Source organism: Callospermophilus lateralis, chromosome 17 (assembly GCF_048772815.1).
Source record: "Callospermophilus lateralis isolate mCalLat2 chromosome 17, mCalLat2.hap1, whole genome shotgun sequence".
In the NCBI taxonomy this organism is placed as follows: domain Eukaryota; kingdom Metazoa; phylum Chordata; class Mammalia; order Rodentia; family Sciuridae; genus Callospermophilus; species Callospermophilus lateralis.
The window spans coordinates 36,147,681-36,172,255 of record NC_135321.1 but is presented as its reverse complement, the minus strand read 5'-3'; the positions used below and the strand labels follow the sequence as shown (position 1 = coordinate 36,172,255).

The 24,575-nt window shown below is 36.7% G+C and overlaps 1 protein-coding gene across 13 annotated transcripts in view; it reads left to right on the top strand.

Annotated features, from left to right (window-relative positions):
* Window positions 1-24,575, top strand: part of Dtna (dystrobrevin alpha) — a 349,876-nt gene that overhangs the window by 285,552 nt on the left and 39,749 nt on the right. For 4 of the 13 annotated variants that reach the window (XM_076837170.2, XM_076837171.2, XM_076837172.2 and 1 more), the window contains exons 11-14: window positions 1,480-1,563; window positions 10,599-10,676; window positions 11,229-11,321; window positions 20,446-20,533. In XM_076837170.2, coding sequence (XP_076693285.1) covers window positions 1,480-1,563; window positions 10,599-10,676; window positions 11,229-11,321; window positions 20,446-20,533 — 343 coding nt within the window. The other 9 variants (XM_076837176.2, XM_076837174.2, XM_076837175.2 and 6 more) reach the window with 6 other exon arrangements.

The window sequence follows — 24,575 nt, the reverse complement described above, 5'->3', positions numbered from 1 at the left end:
ATTAGAGTAAAACCAAAACTTCCTCTGACTCAGAATGATTCCCTGCCTCCCTGTCCATCTCCTGAACTCTGAATCCCATCTCACCTTATTATTCAGTATTTTACACTGAACCTAAAATAAGACCAAAAACTTCTTGGAGATGAGATAGGGAATCTTGGCTCCATAGTTTTGTTTGGACTAAAATATTCATGATAGGGAAAGAGGGACAGAATGAAGTGAAGAAAGACCATGGAAGACAGACTCAATGCACTTAATTGATGTTTAGGGCCAAGGAGAATGCTAAAAAACACTGAATTCTATTTCCTTACACTCATCATATGAATAGAATGAATTTTAGGGGATACCTTACACCATGCACCCCATAATAGGATCAGTCCAAGATCAGAAACAGTTGAGTCCTTGTGTTGTTTCATTGTACCTTCATTTAGACTAAAAAGCAAATAGACGGATGGATAAAGAAAATGTGAGATATATATATATATATATAATTATTATATATATAATTATTATTCAGCCATATATATAATATATAATATATATATAATATATATATTATTCAGCCATATATTATTATTCTTTATGGCTGAATATATATGGAGTATTATTCAGCCATAAAGAAGAACGAAATGATGGCAATTGCCAGTAAATCAATAGAATGGGAGACTATCATGTTAGGTGAAATAAGCCAGTCCCCAAAACACAAAGGCTGAAAGTTCTCACTGACATGTGGATGCTAACTCACAATAAGCAGTGGGTAAAGAAGAATAGAAGTTCACTGGATTAGACAAAGGGGAATGAAGAGAAGGGAGGGGGATGGGAATACAAAAGACAGTAGAATGAATCAGACATAACATATGTGAATACACGACCAGTGTAATTCCACATCGTGTATAACCACAAAAATGGGAAGTTATACTCCATGTATGTATGATATGTCAAAATACATTCTACTGTCATGTATAACTAAAAAGAACAAATAAAAATTTTTTAAAGTTTTATAAACAACAACAACAAAAAAATAAAGAGCAAATAGGGCAAGATATTGTTTGGCAGCCTGTGCCTTTTTGTATATTAGAGAGGGCCACCGTCATGGGGAACACAGAGGGGAGTTTCCATGAGCTCAGGAATCCTCCTCTTTCCAAAAGGATATGGATTCTGATCATCATGTTTTCCAACTTCTCCCTTTAGTAGAAGTATTCAAAAACATGATTCAGTGAAACACCAAGGCTCCAAGCCCATGAATAAACATGCTCATGTTGTCCAGAGATCTTCCTTCGGTGTTTTACTGAGCTGCTGCATTCTCAAGGAAATGGAACTTTAAAACACTTGAATAATCTAACTGGAGCATGTCTGCTTTCGTATGGATCCTGAGCAGGGTTAGAACATCTTCCCACCCCCTATCCTCAAAGGCTGTGGATAGTTTTTCACTTGTGACTCAGCTTTGCTTTAACTGTCCACACTCACTGTACTCTGTTTTAGGCCTCCCAGACCTGTAACCAGCATGAACGACACCCTGTTCTCCCACTCTGTTCCCTCCTCAGGAAGTCCTTTTATTACCAGGAGGTAAGTTCTAATCCTCTTAAGTCCTCTTGTGAAGTAAGCCTTGGTTCCATGGCAAGAAGAATATTCTATTGTAAGTCAAGTGCAGGAGACTATTATTGGAAACTGACTTGTACATATCCATCCCAGGTCTTTAATTTCAGTTATTTGGAAGCATTTAAAGAGGGCTGGGATGCCTTTGGGGTTCATGTCATTTCTGGAAACCTGCATTTCTAATTGCCCCCACAGTAAGAATGTGGGGTACGTTCTAATTTCACTATGGACACACAGGTATTCCATCTCACAGCGTGAGTCATGTTATAGCACATGGAGTGGTCTGTTGGAATTTCAAGATATGTGGCATGTTATTATCTAGATTCTGAAATATCTCATTATTTGAGGCTCCAGATATAAAGGAATCCTCTTCTGGCGAGTCCTCTTCTGGAGTTCCTGAGGCTAGAGGCTGAAGACCAAACTTAGAAATGTAGTTTCCATATACATAACTTAATGGATATAACAAGGACTTTTTAAAAGGGTGGATGTATGTCTCATCTTTTTTGCACAAGATTCAGGAACAGGAGAAGTGTACTCTCTAACAGTTAGCATTGGAAACATGCAGGGCTCAAGAGGTGCTCTGAGTCATTTGATCAAATATCACAAATCAAGCACCTGAAAGTTGTTTTGTATATACATGGAGAAGGTTTATAGGAAATCAGGAACAGAGGTAAGGAAAATTGGAGTGAGTAGTTGAACATAAGCTCTCAAATGCCTTTCACTAGAAAAAAAAAACATAATCCATCTTTTCCCCAAAGAGTTTTGTAAAATTTCAGTTTCACAAATATCCTGGCATATTCTAGTAAGGATCAGAAGACAGCAAGACTCAGCACACTGTGAATTTTTCCCCTGCATTCCTATATTTGCCCATCAATGGGAACCTGAGATGAAGATGTTCCCCACTATCCCATAATTATAGCATGCAGAATTAGGACAATGGGCAGTACATGTTATTTCCAACAAGTATAAATGAGGAGGCCCTGGTATTGCAGAACATCCACAGCAAAATGATGGTTTTAAGTCCTCACTAACTTCCTGTTGGTTTTTCCAGAACCACCAGCAAATTCAAAAGAAAACCCTAACCTGTGAAGTCTATGAGACACACAGGCCTGTTCATCTACCTAGGAAAGGACCGGTGTGATATTTAGAGTAACTGTGCTTTTATTAGGAAACTCTACATTCTGTAAATGACAAGCAGAGGTAGACCCCATCCTTACTGAAGGTCATTTTATATCATTTCAGCTCGGACGGTGCTTATGGTGGATGCGTCTAGATGGATAACATGACTTCCTCTACCCTAAAATATGCCTATAATGCTTTGAGCTGTTCTGCTTTCTCCAGGGTACATGGTACCCATTAACTTAAAACATGATCATTTCCCTTTTTTCCCATTTTCAGTCCTTTTGGCATGTTCCCTGTGAGCCACAGACATGTTGTTTAAAGCGTGCAGTTCTTCCTGTCACCATGGAGACTGGACCCTGGTTTCTGTGTGAAGGGTGCTGTTCAATAAAGCTCTGTACACTGAATGTTCTTCCTCTCTGAGTGGGCCTTGCTCTGTCCATGGAGGTTTTAATGAGGTCTCATTGTTTGCATCCCTCAGGTTACCTGAGGGAATAAGTGCACCCAGCCCTGTGGCTGAAGAGCATTCGCTCATAAAGCTGTATGTAAATCAGCTTGACCACAGCACACGGTCAGTATGCCAGTATCCCTGAATCACTAACCATAGAAGTAGATCCCCCAGCTAGATGGCTAGTCTCTCTGTTAGAGCACTAAAATCCTTTTATCGCATGCCCTAGTAGAGATGAAGTTCTTCTGGGATTTAAAGAGCTTCCGTAGAAAATTTTCAACCTAAGCTGGACTTCTCAGTTCTTCTCTTTCTTATTAATTTCACACCTTCATACCAGTACATATGAGGTGAATATGTGAAGAGTACCATGCTGGCTCCCATTTGGACAACTCTCTGATTTTGTGTAATCTCTAAGACCCTAGATGATGACTTCTAAGACACTAGAACTAAAGAGCCACTGGGGATGATCTTTAGTGCTAAAGTAGGATGTTATGTCATGTGGCTGGACCTTACTGCGGTTAAAGAAAGACTTAAGGACTTAACCAGCCTTAAGACCTTTCTCTTCTACTGGGCGAGGGCCATTTCTCCCCCAGGAAGAACAGTCTGATTCCTGTAGGAGTAGCAATTTCAAAACCAACTTCTAACTATCAGTGCTTGGTTTCTGTCACTTGATAATGAGGGTGATCCACTTTGCTTTCTTAAGTATGTCGATACACTGAGGTTGATGGAAACCCATCATGCCAGATGAAGGCATTGGTTAAAGGCCCTATTCCTTCTATGATTGGAACAGGACTGAAGATATATAATCTAGAAGTCTGCCCTCAACCCCACTGCACCCCCAACTGCCCCCTTTAAAATCAAATAAAACCGAAGCAGGCCAAGAACAGTACTGTTCAGTATTAGGGCAGCATTAATAAAGTAGGGGAGCTGGCCATGCAGGTATTTTATTTAGCTTGGGTTGTTAGTCTTTTGTATTTTAACTTAGAAATCTCAGAGATCTTAGAAAGATAAAACAGAGTGAGGATGAATTAAAATCACCATTGCAAAATCCTCTCTCCACACTCCTGGCATTCCCCGCCTAGAGTCCTTTACAAGTCTACCACTTTGATCTTCAAAAGGCACTAGGGTGAATCTTTGAAGTCTTCTGACATCCAAGTAATCCACCTCACACAGATTTACGAGTGTGTACCTCTGGTTACCACCACCATCTGTCACATCCCCTGTTCCTTTTCCAGTGATATATTTGATACACTTTTCCATTACTTAAAAGAAGGGATCCTCAAAGGCACTCTCTTTTAGCCCTTTGAAGTCCTCTTGTGAGTGTGTGTGTATCTGTCTGAGTGTGTACACATGCACATGTGTGCACTCAATGCTGATTAGCAGTTAGGTAGGATGTGGGTCAAATAATATAAATTATAGACATATTCACCACATTCATTTTCTTGATCATTATCTATGTTCTTATGCCAAGATTGTTTTCTTGTAAATTTGCAGGAAAGAATGGCTGGATTGATGGCCATTGATCATGCTCACTAGGAAGAGGCCTCCAATAGCTAAACATGGCAGCCAGCAACCTTATCTAAGCTTATGAAAGATGACATAGCCTTATTGCAAATATCATCGCAAGGACTGACCACAAAGCCAGGCTCATATGGCCCTCTCTCCCGTTCACTGCCCACAGCCTCAGGCCTCTGAGGATCTTCTTTCTTTGTTGGTGCCTCTTGTAAAATCTTAATTATCTTTCCAAAATCCTAGTTTAATTTATAAGAGAGTTAATTAGGCCCTTCCTATGATAAAGAAACTTCTTTGATTATGGCCCAACTTCTTCATTGGCAATTATAAGGCACACTGGAAGTTTGAATGACTACTTTCTTTTACCTCCGATATTAGAAATATTGCTTAAAGACTTCACAGATATTTTCACAGTTGCAATTTCTAAGGTGGTAATCATTCACAAAAGGAAGCTTTTGGGCTATTACATAGAGCACCTAGCCAGATCCCATCATCCTGTCATTATTAGGAAATGACTTGGAATTCATATAGTGTGCTGAATGCAGTCTGATATATCATTTTCTGGTTCACTGCAGTCACACTGGTTATTACTGACATTATTAGGCTCTATAATACCTATGAGGAGGGCCTACCACCCACCCCAAGTACTTCCCAAATCCTAGTTCTTCCTGGTGAAGTAGCATTTGTCGGTGGTTTTTGTTGGTTGACTCTTTCTTGGTCATTGGGTTAATTGGGTTGCATTTTCATCCAAAGAAAAACTAATTCACTGTGGGTTTTTTTAAAAATTTTTTTCCAAATGTTTTTGCTTACCCAAAGATTATTTACCTAACAACCAAGGCTTTTAATCTGAATTAAACTGTTCAAACTAACTTTCAAGCATTTGTGATTTGGTAATCAAAAGTGTCTAGAAATAAAACTGACATATTGAATGTAGCTTTGCTTCTGAAAATCAAAAGTTTTCTCCATGACTATTTTTTTACTAAGAAGCCTATCCATTTTCAGTCTTAAAAATGGAGAAATTGATAAATCAACATCTGACACCACCCTGAAGATGTCTTCAGTCTTACACTGTTCTGGGGATATTGTGTGAAATTACATGAAATTTGAAATAATTACCCTCTGTAGATAATTCTTTATTTCATGTATCCCTAGAGCCACGTATGCACTAGATTTTTTTCAAACTTGAATTCACTCAGTCTTTGCACGCAATTCTAACAATTTCCTATATTTAGCTGTTAGTGCATAATTAAAACCACAATCACCTCTCTTTTTTCCTTTGTTAACCTTTTTAATCTTACTAACGTGCTTCAAGTGATTTTGGTACACACTGTGCACTTAGCACTCTCTTCTATAGGTTCTATTGGCAAAATGCAATTGTTATGACTTGATAATACTGGGGGACATCATAGTAAGCGGGATTGGTACCTGTTCAACATGAGACAACATTTATGCCTGCTGGACTTGATTGACATCTAACACTTCTACTAAGATGCTAACCTATTTTTTATATGCTTGCTGATTTGCATATAAGAGACATTTTACATTTCAGTTCTAAGCTACTAAAAGCTTAGAAAAAGAAAGTGAAATAGGATGTTTCAGATATTATCTCTTAAAACTGATCAATGGACTCTAATTGTGCTTAATTAGTTTGGTGACTTTATTACTAAACTGTGTAAATAGTAGTGAGAAGAAAAATTTTATTCACAAGTGAAAGTTACTTAAGGAGGGAGTCAACTTTACAAATCCTTCTTTACAACTCCAAATACCACACAGGTTTATTCAAGAATCAATAGAAATAAATATTTATTTTTAAATATTGTGGTAATAATTATATTTCATATTTCCCAATTTGATTATATAATATTCTTATCCAGGCTTTTTAAATACTGTGCTCAGTAGAAGAAAAAAAGTTATTTGACCAAGACTAATATAGTGATCCAACATAGGCATAAGTGACTTTTAAAAACACATTCAAGGTTCAGGTAAGACTCCAGGGAGAATTTGTGTATAATTTTGTTACCTTAGGATTTCCTAAAAATGTTTGCACTGAACTCAAAATACTGACTTTGGTTGTTACCAAAACTAAGGGGAGAATTAAAAATAAACAAACATGAATATATATCTATCCTTCCAAAATCTATTAAGTCATTGCATATCTGTAGGCTTTTGTATGAAACTTTTTGGAAAAAGCTATTTATCATTAGATATGCTGTTTTCCAGAGAGGTTTTTAAAAGTAAATTGCTGAAGATATTTTAGGGGAAAAAAATAAAACACAATCTCAAGGAATATTCCCTGCCGTTTTGCCTCCTGCAGAACACACAAATTGTAAAATTTCCTGCTGTGCCCTCCAGGGTAAACAGCAATGATGATATGTGTGCCCAGGGATGTCTGTATAACTTGCCATGAGCCTGGCAGGAAAAAAATGAGATATATGTATACATATCATATATATATGATTTGGGAATGTGGTCTTGCTTCTCCTTGAGACTTAGATTAGGAAAGATGTTATCAGCCATGTGGAAGGAGGGAGCCCCAAGTAGTTCCCAGTTTCAGAGGCTGAAAGGAAGAGTGCATTTCGATTTGAGACAGGGCAAAGAGCAGCTTTGGGAGCAATAACTACAGTTGTATAATGTCCTCATTGCATTCTGACACACTGAGATGCTGTCAGTGCTTCTGGGTGAGGAAGAGGTGCCATCCATGTGCCTGACCCTAAAGCCCATAATCAACTGGAAATACCACTTCACTTCTCTATGCAAGCCACCCAGCTACAAGATGAAAATTTTAAAATCTAAACTATTCCATGAAACAGTAGGAGAATGCATTGCCTCCAGGAGTCACTGTCTTCACAATTCAGGAGAAAAACAAAAAAGTTCACTTTGCTTCCCTTCTTTAAGCTCCTGGGGAGCAGCAGAAGGGATTCTGGAGGAAGGTACCTCAGGTGGGAAGACTTTAAAGACTCAAGTTTAAATAAAAACCTGCCTCTAACTCAACTCTCTGAAGTTCCTGATCCATTTTATTTTGAAAGAGTAGCTATTTTTTTCTTGTGCCCTTGGCCACCTTCATGCATGGTCATATTCTTGACTTCCCAGAAACAAGTAATGAGAATTTAAATCTAGCTCCAGGAAGTGTAGAAACTATGTGAACAGTAAGTACCAAAAAGGAAGACATGCTCCTGCTCCTGTAGCAAAACAAAGAATTTATTTCCACAAACTCAAAAAGTGCATGGTATTACACTTATATTTTTCAGCAACAGGTTTTTCCAAGAATTCATATGAGGAGGAAAAAGAAAATAACAAAACCCAAAGAGATGTGTCTATTTAGAATATCTGCTCATCTCTTAGAGGGAAAGAGAGATCCAGAAAGAAGAGGGAAAACAGGGTAATGGAGGAGAGGAAGAAAGAGAAAAGGCCAAATAATTAAAGAAAAAGAAATAAGGCCACCAAAGAAAAACTAGTCAGTTGCCTCCTTCCTGACACCCTGTCCCTACTAGGTACTTACATCAGAAAGCTCCTCCATGTTTGTGGAGTGACCAAGTGGTGGGAAGATCACTTTTGGGCTTTACCACAGCAACCACGGGTTTCTCCCATAAAGCACCACCAGAATAGTTTGTAGCAAACATATTTCTTTGGTTGATTTTCTTGTGTTCCTTTTCGCTCTTTTTCTTTTCTTTTTATCTCACACATTCAGCATCAGTGGATATACCTGGGTAATTATTAGATTGGTTTAAAGGAATACTGCTACACTGTTTCTGGGATTCAAAGAACAAAGAAACACAATAAGGCAGGGAAATCTTTTAGTTGGGAGGAAAGAATCATTGATATTTCACACAGTGCTCCAAATGGTTTTGCAAGCATCTGAAATCAATTATACAATAGATAAATCTACCTTAAGTCAGAAAAAAAAAAGTCACTGAGGATATTGAGCAACAGAAAGACTATAGTAGACAGGTTTGGGATGTTATATTGGTGGGATAAGGGAACATCACTGAAAACACCGCCTATGAGGGGGTAAGGTGGTCTTTGACCCTGATGGGTGTATTTCAGTCTTAGAATATAAAGATAAATATGCTGGGGAAAAAAATAAGGCCATCAGGAAAGAAGAGTCTCCTAGACTAATTTATTGTTTTCAAAGTTGTAATGCTCTATCGCTGGACATGTTGACTGTAGTTAATAGCAACAAATTGTGTGTTTCAAAATTGCTGCAAGAATAGGATTTCAGCAGGCTCGGTGGCACATGCCTGTAATCCCAGTGGTTTGGGAGGCTGAGGCAGGAGGACTGCAAGTTCAAAGCCAGCCTCAGCAATGGCAAGGAGCTAAGCAACTCAATGAGACCCTGTCTCTAAATAAAATACAAAATAGGGCTGGGGATGTGGCTCAGTGTTGGAGTGCTCCTGAGTTCAATCCCTGATACCCCCATATCCACCCCCACAAAAAAGAATAGGATTTAAATGTTTTCACTACAATAAAAATAAGTATATGATATGATAAATGTTAGTTTGATTTGATCATTCCATAATGTGTTCGTACATCAAAACAAAACATCACATTGCACCTCACACTCTAAAGTCACTTTTCTTTTATGTTCAGCTATACTTTTTTAAGCACAGAAATACTTTGTGTTACAAATGCCCATCTAAAAGGCCAAGTAAATATGCCAAACACTCACAAACACCATTGGCTACTCTATATATGACATTTTCTTTATAAATCAAATTTGACATAAATTTATCAGATTTCACTATTTGAGGAAACTTTTGTATACACTGTTACAAAGTAACAATACTAATCATAATGTGCATAATTATAAGGCTATTCATTTATACATTTCTATGTGTTTTGCATTTCTGTCTGAAAAAGTGGTACTTTGTAGTACCTTAAAATTTGTAGTTAAAAGTTTTGTAAGATTTTAATACTTTATATATAATGGAGAGAAAATTGTGGCAAAACCCTTTACTTTTAGATACCATGCTAATACTTGGTATTTTAACAAAGTTGGACAGTTTACTTTTGTATTTTGTGAATTTCTTTGCCTGAGTTTTGCTCGTGTTTTTCTTAGAACATTGTTTTAGTTTTAGGTACACCAATGTGTAGGGAAATTCTTAACCTACAAAGGAGCAAACTCTCTAAAACAAGTTACTAATCTAGTTGAAATACCATATATCCCAGGGAAGTATGCCTATTCATCACAGTAAATCTTGGGTGACTTTGGCTTGGCCACACTTGATTAATTATAAAACAATATATTTCAAACCTTAAAATTGTCCTTTAAATTACTAAGTGAAATTAATATTCCTATGTTAAAAATGGCTTTAGTGACAGGACTCTATTCACTACTTATATATCAATATCGACATAAGAAATACGAATACATATAAAATCTCCAGAGTATATTTTTCTGTTTCTCTGACAGTTTTCTTTGTAACTTCTCAGTCAAGGTCAAGTGACTTGTGCTTAAAGTAGTAAAACACTATTAATATGACGGCCATTTCTAGGTACTTTTCAAGTCTATGCAACATAGACAGCTGGAAAATTTAGGGACGACAGAAGAATTCCTTTAGAGTGGGATCTAAAGGTTGGCAGGACTTGGTGAACTACTGGACTGCTTTCATGCTAACCTCTAATGGATGTTGAAAAAATTTTCATGATGTCTAGGCATATGAAATATAAATGCTCACTTACTGAGCAAACAGCAGAGGTCAAATCTGGAATTGAGGTGGCCTGTGTAATTCTAATTCCCATTATCAGACCAGGTTTTCACTCCTAGTCGAACTCTGTGGAGATCTGAAAACATTTTGAAAGTTTCAAAATATTGCAGATCTTTGCAAATAGAGCTTGGATCTAGCCTTGGGAGTTTCTGTTGCCAGTTTCTGTCTTGAATGCGTTGCCGTGTTTACGCTCTTCTTGGCTTTCCCATCTTATTAACCAGCTCTCCTCCCAAGGACAGTGAAGTAGAGCAGAACAAAATGCTGGCTAGGGCTGCTCCAGCTTTGCTGAAGGGTAAAGGGTAAGTTACAGCCAGAGTGCACTGGAACCTTGAACTAACCAAACTAAAAATGGAGTTTCTTTTGCAAAAATGCTCTGTGAGTGAAAGACCATATTCAGTTTAGTGAAAGCAGTGACCTGTCATAACCCAATTAACCGCACCAACTAGTTATTTTGCGTGGACACATCTGTGTTGTTATTCACTTTCTAATATCCTTTGTTTTTCTTTTAAATGACTAACCTGATGCTATGATTTAAAAAAAAAATTTTTTTGCTTTGCTTGCAACCTCTTATAATACAGATGAATTCCTTGGTCTTCATGGTCAAAGAATGCAGATCTGTTTTCCAAAATAAGTTATCAGCCTAAATGGAAGTCTTCATTTGTAAAGTTAGTCAAATGAAATTGTGAATTTCTTTGCCTGGGTTTTGCTTGTGTTTTTCTTAGAACATTGTTTAGACGCTCCCTTTACTGCCTCGGATTTCCAGATTTTTTTTTTTTTCTACCACAGACTCACTCCTGCTTTTCCTGCTCATTTCTGTTCACCTCTCTTTCTTTCCTCCTGCCCTGTTTCAGGATACAGTACAGCCTGAATGTGGCAGACAGGCTAGCCGATGAACATGTTCTCATCGGGCTGTATGTCAACATGCTCCGGAACAACCCATCATGGTTAGTGCAGGTTTGGCTTCTTGACTGTTCTTAGAAAGGGGAACAGTCTGAGCTGGTGACAAGAAGTCTTAGCAAGGGGCAGAGCCACAGCATGCCGAAGGTGTCACGAAGACACTTTTCACCTAATTCAATATAGAAGTCTTTTGCCATGTTAGTTTGGATATTTCCCTTGAATATATCATAGAATTTGTAATCTTGTTTATGTCTTAGCTAAGGTGAAAACTTGTGCGAATGGGTGTTGTGCCAAAGATGAGCATCCAGGTGGATGCAGGACACTGGGTCCCACCAGTTGGTTCTTTGCCATGTCCTATCAGATGACCACAGGCTGGTGACCACAGACACTTGTCTCATTCCAAGGACATGCTAATTTGTGAAACAACGCCCTTTCACTTAACATAGAACTGAAAAAGAACAAAAGTAGTATGATAGGATCATATGGAAATCATTTCTTTGTCTTTCAACAATTCGATTACTTAAGAACATATCTGAGGCCGTATTGATGAAGCTTGCTTTCAAGTCCCAGAACATACAAAGTTTGCTTTCAGATGTGTAAATCTAGAATTCAGGTAGCCCTGTATGTTAGGATAAAGGTATTCATGAAGTTTTTCTGCTTTAATTGTGACATAGGAGATTGGTTAAAGCTACTTGATTTTCTTAATAAATGTACATTTGCAATTTGAATGAAAATGAGAGAAAAGACTATACACTTAGATGTATGTTTCAATCCAGGTTAGGCTACTATTATACAAGAATTATTTAGCCAACCAATTCTTTGGAAATATTTTAATTTTGCTTAACAAATCCAATTTTTTCTGAGCTAAGGGTCCATAGTCTTTCTGAGGTTACCACTACTAAGTGAACCAGTGGGTTAAATTCCCATTGAAGTGCTTTCCACCTTCAGCATTAACAAGTACCCTTTCCACTTCATAAAGGCATCCCTGAAACACTTAATGTCCACTGCTTGATGTTCACCACTTCATTTCTAGAACTCTCTCCTACCTTGACTATTTCCAAAGTTCCTTTCTATTACTGCTTCTGACGCCTTAGACCTATTTTTGCAAGATTAGCCCAAGACAATTTTAGGTTTGATGAACTAGTGAATGTTCATTTGTTTTAATAGATTAATATAATAAATACCTATTAATTTGTGTGTTTAAAATGTATAAGCACGCTAATTTAATCCCCTCCTTATGGAATAAGAATAGACTCTTCAGCTGACTAAGCCCATCACTTTGTTCAAATTCCATGAGCTTCTGGATTCAGTAGCAGCTACATTTACAAAGCTCAGTCTCTCAAAACTACAAGATTGCCTTAATCTTATTACCAACAAATTTAGTATCCTGGTTTTAATGGGAGCTGAAAGATTAAATAATTATTTTTTAAAAAACGTATCTGTAATCTTGAAAGAATTCAGTCAGTAGAGATTCAATCAAAAGGCAGTGATGTGATAGTATTCCATCCTCTCCCCCATAATTCTAAGTGCATCCCAGTCATTTCAACCACTCTTCTTTGACCTTTTCTTAATTAAAGCTGTAACAAAGAAATCTCCAAAGAGGAAAGCTCAGAGTTTGTCACTACTAACCATTATCCTACTCAGATGATTAATCATATTGACTTGATGGTCACTTAAGATCATCGTACTGTCTCAGTAGAGACACCTTACATCTGCCTGATAAAGCTACAAGGGATTTATATTTTGAAAACAAAACAGCATGTAAGACTGATCAATGAAGCAGGCTCCATTTGAACAGCTGCTTTCATATTTCTCATTGCTTTTTCCACCCCCTTAATAAGTTCCAACTTCTTCAGATTTCTCATTTTTTCCCCTCCATTTCCTTTATATTTTATTAGGTCTTGACAATTTCTCACACCTGTCATGATTTTATATAAATGATATAGTGATCTATCACCTTCCATACTGTCATCAGAACTCTAATACTTGACCATCATTCAAAATGGTGAGGTATATAATAATGGTAATAATCATAAGAGCTACTATTTTTAAAGCACTTGCTTCATGTTAAGTTCTGCTAAAATTTTATGCACGTGATTTCTCTGAGTCTTTAGAGTAACTCCACAGAGTAAATACAGCCATTCCCATTTTAAAAATGAGCAGAGGAATCATTTTAAATAGTTTACCTGACTCTTTCATGGTCACACAGCTACTAAACAGTGAGCAGAGATTTTAACTATTATCCATCCAAGTTCACGGCCACTGTGCTAACATCACTTTTTATAAAACCTGCATCAACACTTGCCCTCTAGGAAGCTTTCATGGGTAATTTCTCCACACTGCAGCCTACACATATTTACTTCTGCAGTTGCATCTCTTACTGTGTGATTTTTTTTATTTCCCTTTAATAAATATTTTGAACACATATAGGTAAGAAAAATGGCGGTTGCCTGTAAGTTAACTTCTGTGAACTAGCTCCATGAGTTGTGACTTCTCGTAGTAATTCTAAGCTTCTAAAAAGGCAAGAATTTTGTTTTCATTTTCTTTTATCTCATCAAGATAGATATAATAGAAATAATAAATTCTGCACTTATGAAGTACTTTATAAATGACAGGGTCCCTTCCCACACATTATTTTATTTATTTTTTCAAAGTCCTAGAAGGTTGGATATTGTTTCCATTTCTCTATTAAGAAAATGGAAGCCCCACGACATTAAGACCTCATCCAAGGTTATATGTCTTTAGGGGCTTGCACACAGGTTTTCTAAAACCAGCCACCATCCATTTTCTTCCCCATTCTTTCCTGCTCCTGTCTGCATCCTTCATGAGATGCTCAGCAAATGGGCACCTCAGTTGATCTCCATCAAAAGGTTGGTCTCTGCCACTATTCAGACAGGCTCCTGAGGTGGGAATTTTGTACTCTTCTATGCTATATTAACTACCTAACACCATGGGAAAGTGCCCATGTGTAAGTAGTCCACTGCTAAATTAAAGAAACACTCAAGTCATTGCTGATTCTGATGTCAGATAAGCCATGTAAGGTAATAGCAGCTCAGGGGAGAACTTCTGCTACTACCTTCCTAATTTAAAAATAAAAAAATCCTTTATGGCTTTTAAGCACCCTCTCCGATTCAGGTAGGAGGTATCTCAAAATATACCACAGTGGGACCTTTCTGCTGTCCCTTAAATTTACCAAGTGTCTGGGTTTATCAGCAACTTACAGGGAAGTGTCTGTGGCTGGCAGACCAAAGATTAGAAACAAACCTAGAACTTCTACCTCCAACCACAATTATATTCCACATATTTATCGTTCAGAAGCTTCTAGCATATTTCTTTTAACTCTGGAAGGGACGGAGGGAAAACAGCTAACGCTCCAGTCACTGTCAAAATCGACTGCTGACATTTGGTTAGACTTCTCATAAAACTGGGTTAAAAATGTTCTGCTTGTGTTTTCCTCCAGTACAAGAGACTGTACTTTTGTAATGCCAACAGATTTCTTGAAAAATGGATTGATAATCCAACTAGCTTGAAATTGTTCTGCAGTATTTTATACTTGATAAAAAAAAAAAAAAGACTCGTAAAATGCCCACTTCTGGATTTCATATATGAGGTCTAAACTTTCATCAGCTTGCCTGCTGGATTCCTACTGCACTTAGTTTACAACCCAGACCCCTCACCAGGGCCTACAAGCCTTTGTGTGAGCTGCCCCTCACCTACCCCTCCCCAGTCTCAGCTTTCATGAGGTTCTCCTTCTCCATCAGAATATATAGTCACATCAGCATTGGATCAATTCCTAAGTCAAGCCAAGCTCTTTCCTGCATCAAGACCATGATGCTGGCTCTTCTCTCTGTTTAGAACATTCTTCCTTGTTGCACTGCTACCCACCTTCCATATGCATGTGTGCTGACTCTTCCGATTCCAATCTTAGGTTAAAGGTACCACCTCTGGTAGGTTCCTGTATAAGCCACTGTCATGGTATATTGTTTATTTCTTCATCATAACCGTCATCCTTAGGTGAGTGGGTGGGTGGGTGGTTGATTTACCATCTATCTTCCCCTCTATGGGAAACAGATCCTCTCTGGCACCTAACACAGTCCTGGGTGTTCAGTAGGTGCCCAATAAACATCTGCAGATGAAGAATATTGATAGTGCTGTACCTAAAATTCCCTCCTACCCTGAACAAAATTGTCAGGAAATGCAGAAATGTTTTTTACCATAAATAAATATTTTAACAGTAAAATTTTTACCATTAAAAACAATCATCTGTGTAGAGTAGCCCTTATTACTCCTTAGTATAGAAGTATACAGTAGATGAAAAAGTAGACCATTAAGCTTTATGTAGATAGAGGTGCTAAATGTGGACAAGCACCATCTATTCACTGATGTGGCAAAGCCAATTAATAGGGGTTAATAAAATGAAAAATTAAAAGTGACATTGCGCAAGAATTAAAAAAAAATAATGCTCTCTGATCTCTTCCACTTTTTATTAGTTTGCTAAGGCTGCCATGACAAAATACCACAGACTGAGAGACTGAAATTTATTTTCTCAAAGTTCTTGAGGCTGTAATCCCAAGATCAGTGTGCCGGCAGAGTTGGTTTCTCCTCTCTTTTTGGCTTGCAGATAATCACCTCACTATTGTGTCATCAAATAACCTTTTCCTTGTTCCCATGCATACCTAACATTCCTTCCTCCTCTTAAAAGAGCATCAGTCATATTGTATTAGAGCCCCATCCTTAAAATTTCATGTAACTCTAATTACTGCTTTTAAAGCCCAATCTCCAAAATAGTCACTTTCTAAAGTAGGACATTAGGGCATCAATATATGAATTTTGGTGGGGGGGAACTAAATTCAGTTCCTAACACACTTCAACATTGAATCCACTGAACTGTATGCCTTTAGTATTTTTAATGTGTTAGCCTAAGATTTGATTGAACGTGTGACTTTGATTGTAACATAGTGAGTTGTTAAGGTCAGAATCTTGATAAAAGAGTTTGAAGATATCCCTAGGAGTAGACATTATAATGGTAAGCTTTTAATTATTATTATCCATGAAGAATTCCATTCAATTATTTCCTGTCTATTTCTTACAAACCACTAATTAAAGGGTCATAATGTTGAGGCTTAGTCCCACAAAAACACTGCTCAGGTCCCAGTACCATTTCATTCTTCTCCACCCTTACTCTCTCATGCTTGGTGACTCCTAACTGTCTGAACAGTGCACTTTCCCATAGCATTTTGCTCTCAACCACCTGCAAAAGATTAGAAACAACCTGAAAAAGAAACCCTCCAGTTAAGCATTAAATAATAATGCCTCCCTAGACAATAATCTTCCCATTAGCTACTTGTATCTTAATAGAAGACCAGAAAAGAGACTGGATGGCTTTAAAATTAAGCTCTAGTGATAATATTCCTAGATAGATAGAAAAAAATACCAAGGAAAAACTAGAGAAGCATTTGTGGTACCCCTTGGATCACAACAATTTGGGGTTGACTGTCCCACCCTGGAAGTCAAATCAGGCCCACAAGAAATCAAAATGTGAACACATCATGAGTTCTCAGAAATCGTTGCTGAATCACAATTTAGTAAGTCCTGGCTTAGATGGGGCCACTTGAGTGTCCTAGATTGTCATTTGAAATCACCAGCAACAGACTCCATCCATGCATATAAGATAGAAAATGGAGAGCTTTCAAAATAATGGATTTCTCCACTCTGAAAGGCTGTCAACACAGCAGCCACTTTTTAATTCATCATAGTCTTGTAGCAAGATTACTGAAAATAAAGTCCTGAAATTATTAGCTAGCAAGGGAGGAAGGGTTGGGATTGGTATGTATTTTAATGATTCAGGGATTATTGGCTATTCGTTTTCAACTATTTGTAATTGAATCTTGAAATAATGGAATCCATCAGAAGAATGCCTCATTCACCTTTGTATAATTTGAACATACTGAAAAGGAACATGTGGACTCATAAATTTTTCGTGTGCACAGAGGGGTAATATATCACACCAGCTCTCGTTCATACAGTGTTGGGGGAAGGAAGGCATGGAATATGAGTTATCGCCTGCTAGACAGAGCCCCATAACTTCACATCTTACATTGCTAGGAGGCTTTTAATTTATTTATTTTTTTTTTTGGAATATAACCTTCAGATCATTTACACTTGCTGGTCATTCATGATAAAAATTACATCAAGAGGTTTTCATCAAGTTGTCTTTGTTGTTTATTAAAACACTCATGAGTATTTCTGTCAAAGTCACCCCTCTTTTTTTTTAGTTTTTAGTCATAGTGGACACAATACCTTTATTTTATTTTCATGTGGTGCTGAGGATCGAACCCAGAGCCTCACATATGCTAGGCGAGCGCTCTACCACTGAGTCACCACCCCAGCTGCTCAAAGTCAGTCTTGAGCAAACAGATCATCATCCTGGACTTGGATTAAAAGTCCCTTTTGTCTGTACAAACTGTATGAATTAGGCAGATCGTTTCTAATATGCCAGCAAGGAGTGAGAAACATGTTAAAATCAAAAGAAATGGGCTCTTTGTCTGGTAGTCATATGTTTGAAGCAAAGACAGTGTAACTTGCTCTTTCTTGTTGGAACTACACTAAGAAACTTAGTTATTTTTAACTACTGCAGAGTGCAGACATTGTTTTATAAAGACCAACATCTGCTTTAAAGTACCAATTTTCCAGAAATAATTCTGTGTTTTGCTATAAAAATTATTTTCTTATTCCAAGTCTAAATTTGTGTGCTGATTGAGATCTCAATCCACTTTAGGAGATGCTACACATTCTGTGAGCCCCGTTTCCAGAATTTTTGGTCTTCAGGGAATGTTTATAAAAATATCACACATGCTATGTTAGTATCAGTTAAACTCTCGTGAAAAATACCTCTTTTATATGACTTACATCTGGGCTTTACTTCATGTATTTGGATTTCCCATTTTGTCTTCAAGACCGTCTAGATCCTTTCTTCTCAAAGTGTTCTTCAGTATCTCTTGGGATCTCATAAGAATTCAGGTTCTCAGCTCCCAGGCCAAACTCTACCGCCTCCCACTACAGAATTCAGAAACTGCCTTTTCACAGAATCCCTAAGTAATAGCTCTGATTTTAAAGTTTGAGAAGCACTGCTCTGGACCATACAGATAGTAGATAAAATTTTTGAAAGAGACAAGAATTGTTAACAAATCTGTACAAGATACTTATGAGGCAAAATAGTAATACTGTACTATCTAAAATTTTTTAGGTTGTTAATGTGTTTCTCACAATGATGATACATTGACATCTTTTACATGTATTATCACTTGGACAAAAGAAAATAAATACCTCTTTCTGAGACTGAAGCTGTGAGTTGGTAAATAGGGAAATTTGGAAATATTCTAGTTTGTTACTGTAGCCCAGAAAAGGGGCTAAATCTACAGTGAATGTATTCAGGATTAAAAATAGGTATAGTTTATATATGTGATGAGTATAGAGAGGAGCAGAAATAATGGAGACAATAAATTCTTCCAAATGCCCAGAAATAAATTTTTAGTGATGGATTAGCCCACCAGGAGAGAGCTATTTTGAAGTGGCAGGCCAACATACCAGAAGTATGTAATGAACTCCACTCATTCTCTCACCTTAGAACAAAAGTTTAAAAATTGTGCTGCATGTTTAATTTATATGTAAATGCACATATAAATAGTTGTATGTTATTCATGTGGATCTGAGTCTTCCCAATGGATAATTCTTATAACCTTAATATTGGTATGGAAGTGTGTCTTTCAAAATGTATAATCATGAATGCTAATGTTTTTATTAAGAAACGAAAGTATAAGAGCCAATGAGGAAGAATACAGTATGTTTGGAAATGAGAAGAGCCAGTTTCTAATCTTGATTCTGACTGATGTACACCATAATAACTGATAAGACAAACTAAGACCAATTAATCTGTTAACAGGATTAGTGTTATTGGTATGTTTCATAGAACTTCTTTTTAATAGCACCCAAAACTGAAGTTTGAATGAAGGGCTTCAGAAGACAAAGTTTTCTGAAATTTGGGAACACTGATAATACTTCTACCTGTCCTAGTTTTCAGGGATTCAGAACAGCCTAGTAAAAAAAAGTTTCTATAAATTCATAGTAGACACTAAACAATTACCATTAATGTTATGGGGAGCCACTTCTTTGTAAATATAAAAGGTAAATTACTTGGAAAGTAAATATTATATACATATAGATATTAATATTATAGATATTATAGATAAGAATTGTATTAGCTATCTATTGTTCCATAACCTTCACCCCCAAAGCTTAGCAGCTTAAAAACAAAAAATATTTATTAACTCATAGTTTTGTGGAGGAATCCAAGTTTGGCTTAATGAGCTGCATCTGGTTCAAGGAGTTTCTGAGGTTACAGTTAAGCTGTGGACTGGGGCTCTGAGCTCATCTGAAGGCTCTGCTGGTGGGGATTGGTGGGGATTCATTCACCTGGTTGTTGACTGGCTTGGAGCCCTCACCACATGTGCCTTTCCACAGACATGCTTTAGACATAGCAGCAAGCTTTCCACAAGGTAAACAATTCAAGAGAGCTCAAGAGAAAGAGATCCCATAATCAAAACCATGATCTTTTTAGACCTAATTTTGGAAGCAACATTCCATTCCTTCTGCCATGTTCTATTCATCAGATGCAAGTTAGTAATGCCAGCTCATACTAGAGGGAAAGAAATTACGTAAGGATGTCAAAACTAGCAGAAGGGGTCACTGGAAACTAACTACAGCTGGGATTTTTTTTTTCCTTTCTACTTGCTGTCATATTTTCTAACATTATGAACTCTGTCCATGTCTTACTCATATAATAGGGAAATAAAAATATTAAAGACAACAAAACTAAATTAAAAATGAATTTTTATATCAGAAATGTTGATTATAAAAGTCTTTTCTCTTTGGAGCTCTCTTAGTAAGAGATGATTGAATTGTATGAACTCAGGATTTATTATTCAACTTCCTGTCCACATATTAGATTATGTCATGAATCAAAGTTGGAGATCATTAACCTAGCAGGGTTTTGTACAGCTTGCAAATTTTTGGCATTGAAAAACTGAAATAGGAAGACCCCCTGATGGTGATATGAATATGTCAATCTTTCTCGATTGTCTAACACTCCACTTCTTGCTCTATTCTGGATAGTATGCTTGAGAGTTCCAACCGGCTTGATGAAGAGCACAGGCTGATCGCCAGGTACGCAGCAAGACTGGCAGCAGAATCCTCCTCGTCTGTAAGTAGTTTGAGTGAAAGGATTCATCTGTTGGCATCTGGGATCCTTGAATTTCACATGCCATGTCCATTGTTATCATTATAGTTGATACTAATTACCAACAAAATAGTACTAATTTATTGATTCATGTGTCTGTTGTTACATTTATGGCTTCTTGGTAGTAGCGAATTCCCAGTTTTAGAATGGCAGACTTGAAGAACAAAATATCTGCAGTAATGTGCCAATATGGTCAAACTAGAAGCCCATCCGACCCTCTTTACCAAATTCTGTCCCCCATATGAGCACACAAAGAAAAGAATAAGGACTGGTTATGATTCTTCAATGAATTTAAAGCAAGTATGTTTAGCAAAGATACTAGGTTAAAGGCAGAATAGTTGCAAGTGACACTTGAAATACACCAGTAGAGGAAATAGGGCTCAAATCTTTCTCCATCTGCTTTCATCTCTAAAGCAAAAGCAATAATTTAACACTGTTATTTGAAATTCATCTATGCTGAACTGAGAATGAGCTGCTATTGATGCATTGCAAAAAACAATGAGTGGCAGGATATTAAAGTGAGGAATCTGCTACTTGCCCCTCTCACAAGGGATGTTACCATTATCAGAGTCCTTCATGCTGAGCAGTTAAATAATAATCCCAAATGGAAACCATGACCCATTGCATTAGCCCTGGAACTTGCTCTCTGTAATACCAGCAACTGTAATATTGTTAGTAATTACCATGATCTACATGGTAAAGGATGCAGGCCGGCGAAAGTGCACTATTATGACCCAAAAATGGAACATGGTAAAGCAGAGATACTATTGGACTTCGTGAAATCTTAAATGCTATAAATAAAAAAAAAAAATTGTGCTCAAGAAAATTAAAGTCAACTGAAAGAATGGGAGAACTATGTTTTAGGACAAGTAACCCCGTTAGGGGGATTTACTCAAAAAGAAAGGAAAAACACGATTTCTGTCAAGACTTATTTTCCAAGTTTTCTGGCCCTTGTTCATGCATAAATCTCTGTGGACAGAGGGTGCGGGGCAGTAAGACGTGGACTCAGCAGTATGGGCTTGTGCGTCTGAGTCCCAGCTCTCCGTGACCTCATGCAAGGCATCATTTGAGCTTAGTTTCCTCATTTATAATAGGTATAACTATAATTATCTATATAGATATCAGTGCTACATCTAATTAGGGTCAAATGAGATAATAAACTATGAACATGGCACATAAGTTATTCATCACAAAAAAATAGTCTATGTCTAAATTTTCCCCACAGAAATGTTTTATGTGGCCCCCATGGTGTTTTCAATTCTTTATTAGCTGTCAGCATTTACAAGTCAGATGGTTAACCTTAAAACTCTGAATTTTCAGTTTATCTTGAAAGACTAACAAGACCAGGTCCATGTTCCTCATAGCAACAGGTACCTGGAGTAGGAACCTTCCTTTGCTTGCTTACTCTGGACAGGGAAGGCATTCACCATTTTGCCACAACCCCCACCCCTAGTCTCCTTCTTCCATTTACTTTACCTCCCTGGCCGCACTCAACATTTGAATTAGTGATTCCTAGTGCAGTGTTAACTTTCTGTGTGCATGTGATCATTTAGATGGCACTAACTTCTCCGGTCTGTTTCTTTCCTTTCTTAAGAATATTGGCTATTTATGTTGTCCACCTACTTATATCATATGTAACCTTTGTGAGTCCATCACAGGAATGATAACATTCTCACATTCATTTGTGTTCTTTTGTCAATCTTCTCATAATGACATCTCAAGAATGCTATGATTAACTAAATAAATCATCATTAGCAAGATATCTCCAAGTTAGAATGGAGATAGAAAGGTCATTTACTTGGGTCCATTTTTACGTTTTCCCTATGGAAAATCCCACATCTTTTTCTCACTGTGCTCTTCTATTCAGTCACTAGATTTCCTATAGCACTCTGCCTTTCCTTTCCACCACTTCATACCCTGTGGTCTATCCATTTCCAAATACACCATGCAGAAACCTAGAATTCACCCGTCTAGCAGATAACCCCTCCTTCCACTTAATAGGTCGACTCAGTGTCATCTCTTAATATTTCCTTCCTGGTTACCTTAATGATATAGTCATGTTTTCTCTCTGCTTCTATTGAGTCTTGTGCTACTTTAACCATAGTGGTAATCATACCAGTTATATTTGTCCATGCTTTGAGAATAAGAAACATCTTTATATAGGACATCAGCCACAATATGTGCTTCATAATAGATGTTGAATTTAAAAATGTGTTGAATGGGAAAATGAATGAATCAGTATATTTGAGGCAACTTAAAATTTAAGGAAATTTTATCCAAATGAGAAGAGTAGGATGTTCTCAAATTCAAAACTTGAGTCTGAAGGGCATCCAACAAGATATTAAAATAACATGTGAACTTTAATTAATCAAATTATTTAATAGAATATGGCTAACCAACAAGCTAGACCTGATCTTTGAAAAAATATGGAATATATATATATATATATATATATATATATATATATATATACATATACAGTCTATGTTATGAAAATGTAGTAGACTTTAAAAGCCACATAAGGATATAACCTTGGATTTCTTGAAGGTCACATATTGAGACATGACTACATAAAATTAGCTGGTTTGGGTGCCTTATAATGCCCCAAAATGGTGCCAGAAGGTGGTAAGATCAGAAATTTGCATATCAAATTCCAAAAGTGGTGATCTTATCTTTTATGACTAATATTCTGAAAATCTGTTTTCTTCTCTCTTTTTCTCTATCTCTCTCTCTGTTCCATCAATTAAAGAAGCTAAATATAATTACACATTCAAAGTATGCCAACACAGTAAAAATTAATAAATATCTCCCTTCTTTTGATTTCTCCCTACATCTCTACCTTTTGCTTCCCTTTAGTCTGCCTATATTTATTTTTTCTCCTTCAATTTAAATCTCTCATTGTTTTCTTCTTTCTTATTTTTTTCCTCAAAAGGCCTAATTATATAGAACTGACCTGCCAGATATTATTTCTTTTATTTCTTGACTTTAAATTCTTAGTCCTAATTTTTTAAATCAAGTAAGTTAGATGCTATACGTTTTATAGCTTGGTATCGTTTCCCCCTATGTTGACTACTATTGATTGAATGCAAATAAATTAAGAGACTTCTTAATTCTTGAGGATCAACAAACTACCTAGAGCCAAATTCAGCCCATTTTCTTACATGAGCTAAAAATAATCTTTAATTTTTTAATTGTTGGGAAAAGGAGAAGAGTCATATTTTGTGACAAATGAAAATTGCATGAAATTTAATTTTAATGTCCACAAATAAAAATTTTATCAGAATACCATCATCTCACTTTTTTATTATTGGTTATTCAAAACATTACAAAGCTCTTGACATATCATATTTCATACATTTGATTCAAGTGGGTTATGAACTCCCATTTTTACCCCGTATACAGATTGCAGAATCACATCCGTTACCATCTCACTTTTTTACATATTATCTATGGCTATTTACATACTGTAGCAGCTGAACTAAATAGTGACGACTTTATGGTCTCTTCCATTTTTTCACTTTTCAGTTAACAATCTAGTATAGCAAAAATCATAGCTTGAGATATTATGGTCATAACATTGCTAGGCCCACTTAACACCTCCTTCATCTAGAAGATTCCTGATCCATTAATATAAACAGCAAATCAATTACTGAAATCCATAATTTGCTCAAATAAATTTCTTTTATCAATGCATAAAATATATGGAAGAAAGAGAGACTTAATATAGCAAAATCACAAAGAAAACCTGGATCATAAGTAAAAAATATCACATGTCAAACTTAACTATCAAAAGCCAATTAGGATACAGAAAACAGAACCTCAGAATTTTTCATTAGCAACACAGATTGTTTCCTTATTAAAAGGAAATGAAAAATAAAAATCATAGGAGAATTTTAGGAAAGCCAGACTTTAACCATTCTGAACCTTTCTTACAGTTAGGTTTATGGACATTAAAAAGCAGGCTGCACTTCTCTGTGTCTTCCAATTTAGGCAGCAAGTGCAATTT